Below are 3804 nucleotides of genomic sequence, written 5' to 3' on the forward strand. Positions count from 1 at the left end.
TTCACCAGAAGATCGCCGGAGACACGCGATCTTGCGCTACCGACCGCCAAACTCTTCGGGAAAAAGGCGCAACCGAACGGGGAGGGCACGGGGAAGCTCACCGGGGGCTTGTCGACGGCCGGGGAGGTCTTGACGGCGGTGGGCGACGACAATGGCGGGCGGCGGCGCTCGGAAGTCGACGGGGACCTGGCTGCGACGGCGGAGAGACGAAATCGACGGGCGCGGAAGCTTCCTGGGAGACATGCGGTGCCGGAGAAAAGGTTAGCTGACCGCGGGGACCTTCGGGCGATGCTAGCGACGGCGAGGGGCGGCGATGCTTACCGGCGGTCGGCGAAACAGCAGCTCCGACGGCGAAGGGACTTCGGCGAGCAGCAAAACGGACTCCCCACGGCTTGGCGAAACCGGCGGCGCGTTCGGTCGCGGAGGAGAAGGCTTGGCGCGGCGGATGGCTCGGCGACGGCGGCGACTATGGCGCTCGGCGAGCTCGGGTTCTTGCGCGTGTGCAGGGGGGAAAGAAGGCGGCACTGCTGGGGATATAAAGGCGAGGCAGGCGCGGGTTGTTGCGGGGTGCAGCGCGTAGGGCGGACGGCGCGGCGAAATCGGACTCGACGCGCGGCAGCTTCGGAGTTCAGTTCGGATACGGCGCGCGCGGGGGAGAATCGGGGACGATGGAGCTGACGGGTGGGTCCCACTGGGCAGCGGCGCGCGGGCGACTGGGCCGAAAGCGGGCGACGGCTGGGCTGGGCCGCGGCAAGGAAAACGGGCGTCACAATCCATGAAGAGGCTCCGTAAGATCTGGTAGAGTATAAATGGTTCCATTCATTCGTTTATTCATTGAAGACCCCGATACATCAATGTCTAAAGACTGAAGGGTGTATCTACAGCTTCTAGCCTTCAACTCGCCCTTCTCCAAGCCTCGGCGACTCCGGCCGTTCGCCTCAGTCACTCACGTCCCAGCACCGCGGCCTTGACCCTCCTCACCAGCTCCTTTCTGCATCAAATGAACCAGAAAAAATCACATGAATATCTCCTCAATATGATCGATCTTGTAGTAGCACGGAAGAGCAGAAAGATGTTTGCATCTGCAATGGCCGTACCGGAGCAGCTGCCTGTCGAAGGAGGAGGCGGATAAGAGCCCCCTGTTCTCCTCGGCGCGCCTGATCAGGTAGGGGATGATCTGCTCCACCGGCCCGTACGGCAGGTACTTGCTGACCTGGAACCCGGCGTTGCGGAGGCCCAGCGACAGCCCGTCCGCCATGCCCATCAGCTGCGCGAACTGCAGGTTCCGGTCTCCCTTCGCGATCCCCAGCTCCTGCGCCCGCGCCGCCGCGAGTTGCCCTACGAACACGATGGTTTCATCAGTTGCAACCCCGAAGAATTGTTCAGTCATTGCAAAAGTTTGGATCTTTTTTGGTCTGGTTAAGTACCTGACTCGACGTTGTGGGTGGCGAGCATGACGGAGGCGGAGCGGCGGCGGACGCGGTCGAGGAGGAAGGCGGCGCAGCCGTTGTAGCAGTCGTGGGTGTCCTGGATGCTGCCGTGGATGGGCGACGGCACGCCGAGCGACGCCGCGAGCCGGGTCTCACGGGCCAGGTACGCGCCGCGCACGACCTTGAGCCCGAGGCGCACGCGCTCGCGCTCCGCGGCGCGCACCATGGCCTCCAGCCGGTCCCGCGCGTCGCGGAGGTACGCCTGGATGGTGCCGTGCACGATGGGCCGCTCGCCGTCGCCGGCGCCATTGAACTCGACCGCGCCGACGAACGTGAAGTAGTCGATGGCCGGCTGCACCGTGGCGTACTCGGCGTCCACCAGCAGCGGGATGCCGTGCTCCGCGCACCGCGCGCCCACTGCCAGCAGCCGCTCGTGGGCGAGCTGGAGCTCGCGCTCCTCCTCCACCGTCAGCACCGGCGGCTCCGACGCGGTGAGGTAGAGAGCGCTGGAGTCGGACAGGATCGGGAAGGAGTGCGCCTTCCACGGCAGGTGGAACGACGGGTGCTTCTGCTGCCACCGCAGCAGGTCGCTCGTCTTCTCCAGCAGCGCGATCGGGCACAGCGCTGTGATCTTGATGCACACGCTCGCCTGCACAGGCAACGACGACGAGTCATAATTAACTTAATTACAAAATTCTTTGAGGTTTAATGTAGTGATTAGGAATGTCTAAATAAAGAATACGATCGTGTCAGTAGGGGTTTGATGTGAGGCTTTTAGCTGGGAACGAGCGGCGGAGACAGGGCAAGAGTAGCAGGCTATAATCAGCTGCTGGTTTTCAAGGCCCACGCGCAGTGACCGAATCAGCGCCAGATAGACAGCCGGGCGATTCACTAGGTAGTCTAGTGCCAGAAGATTCCCAAGGAATCCGGGGGTCCACTCGCGCGCAGACGACACCGAAGATTCCGTCCGACGTGTCAGCCTCCCGTCCCATCGCCACGCACGCCACGGAGGAAAAGAAGAAGAAGACGACGGCGACGGCGACTCACCGAGCCCGGTGGCAGCGCGGCGGCGACGTCGACGGCGGCGATGAACACTGCGGCGTTGCGGTCGCACGCGTCGCCATCCTCGGCGTCCTCGATCCCGTAGTCGAGGATCCCGCCCATTCCGCCGCGCCACAGCCGCCGCACGACGCTCGCGGCCTCGTCCTCGGTCTCGCCCGCGCAGAAGTGCCGGTACGCCGTGGCTCTGGCCGCGGCCCGGCCCAGCGCGCTGCCGGCCACAGCCTGCGACCGCAGCGCCGCGGTGGCGACGTCGACAAGCGGGCCCACGGACAGCGCCTGCAGCGCTGCGAGCGTGCGCACCAGCGCCGACGTCGGCTCCCCGGCGAACAGCCGCCCGGTGTCCTCGAACTCCAGCACCTTGGTCCTCTCGGACGCCGACGGCACCGCGACCGCCTCTCCGGCGGCCACAACCGTCTCCGGGAGCTTCGTCTCGGCGGCGGCGGCGGCGGCGGCGGCGAAGGTGGACAGCACGCGCTTCGGGACGCGGGAGGCGATGGCCATGGAAGGTCGGACCTTGCCGGACAGAACCCAAAAAAACGCAAGAGAAAGCACAGCGCTTTCTTGTCGACAAGAGAAGAACACGCTTCGCTCGCCGCAAACTACCCAGCCAGGAAGAGAACGGAGATGGAATTCAACTCTGCGACTTATATAAAGACGAAGAAGAAAATGCAACGCAAAGGCGGCTCTTTTTGTCAGGGAGGTTATCAGGTTATGGTGAATCCAAGATCGGAGGAGACGGGTTTTGCTCTTCTTTTATAGAAGGATCACGACGTGAGGTGCGTTTCGGAAAATCAGGTGGGAGAAAAGGAAAACAATTATGGAGGTGAGTCCGCGTGGGAGGCGGAGTGCGATGGGAGGAGACAGCTATCGAGGGCATCGGATGGGCCGCGAGATCGCAGGCGATTCAGCTGACGACTCGCTCGGTCGGACGGCAATTTGGCGTGGGAATTTTGACTTCTGACTCGGATCCTGCGTGGAGAGATCACTGCTCTGCTCCCCTTTTCAGACCTCACACGCCTCCTGTCTCGTTTCCTCCTACCCAAAAACAACACCGATCATGTGAGATCGACGAAACAGTAATCATGCGTAATAATTACCTTACTTAGAGATGAGATCGACGAAACAATATGTCGCAAGTCGGTGGTTGATGTAGAGGAGACAAATAGGAAGTTTGTTCACCTCTTTCTCCCTTTCTTCGTATTTCTTCTCTTTCTCTTCTTGGTCTCTCCCTCATCTACGACAAAAAATGGTGGAGATTAGAGGGGCTCCTACTCACTCGAAGCAGTAGGAGGCTGAATCCACGCGAGTGAGA

At 62.1% G+C, this 3804-nt stretch overlaps 1 protein-coding gene across 1 annotated transcript; it reads right to left on the reverse strand.

Moving 5' to 3' along the window:
* Positions 1–799: 799 nt before the first annotated feature.
* Positions 800–3351, reverse strand: LOC133907530 (proline dehydrogenase 2, mitochondrial-like). The gene is made up of 4 exons (XM_062349584.1): positions 2478–3351; positions 1428–2079; positions 1098–1338; positions 800–991 (listed from the first exon to the last, which is right to left on the reverse strand). Exons 1-4 carry the CDS (start codon positions 2991–2993, stop codon positions 943–945), a joined length of 1458 nt encoding a protein of 485 aa, XP_062205568.1. The 5' UTR covers positions 2994–3351; the 3' UTR covers positions 800–942.
* Positions 3352–3804: the final 453 nt, after the last annotated feature.

This window comes from Phragmites australis, chromosome 24 (genome assembly GCF_958298935.1).
Source record: "Phragmites australis chromosome 24, lpPhrAust1.1, whole genome shotgun sequence".
In the NCBI taxonomy this organism is placed as follows: Eukaryota; Viridiplantae; Streptophyta; class Magnoliopsida; order Poales; family Poaceae; genus Phragmites; species Phragmites australis.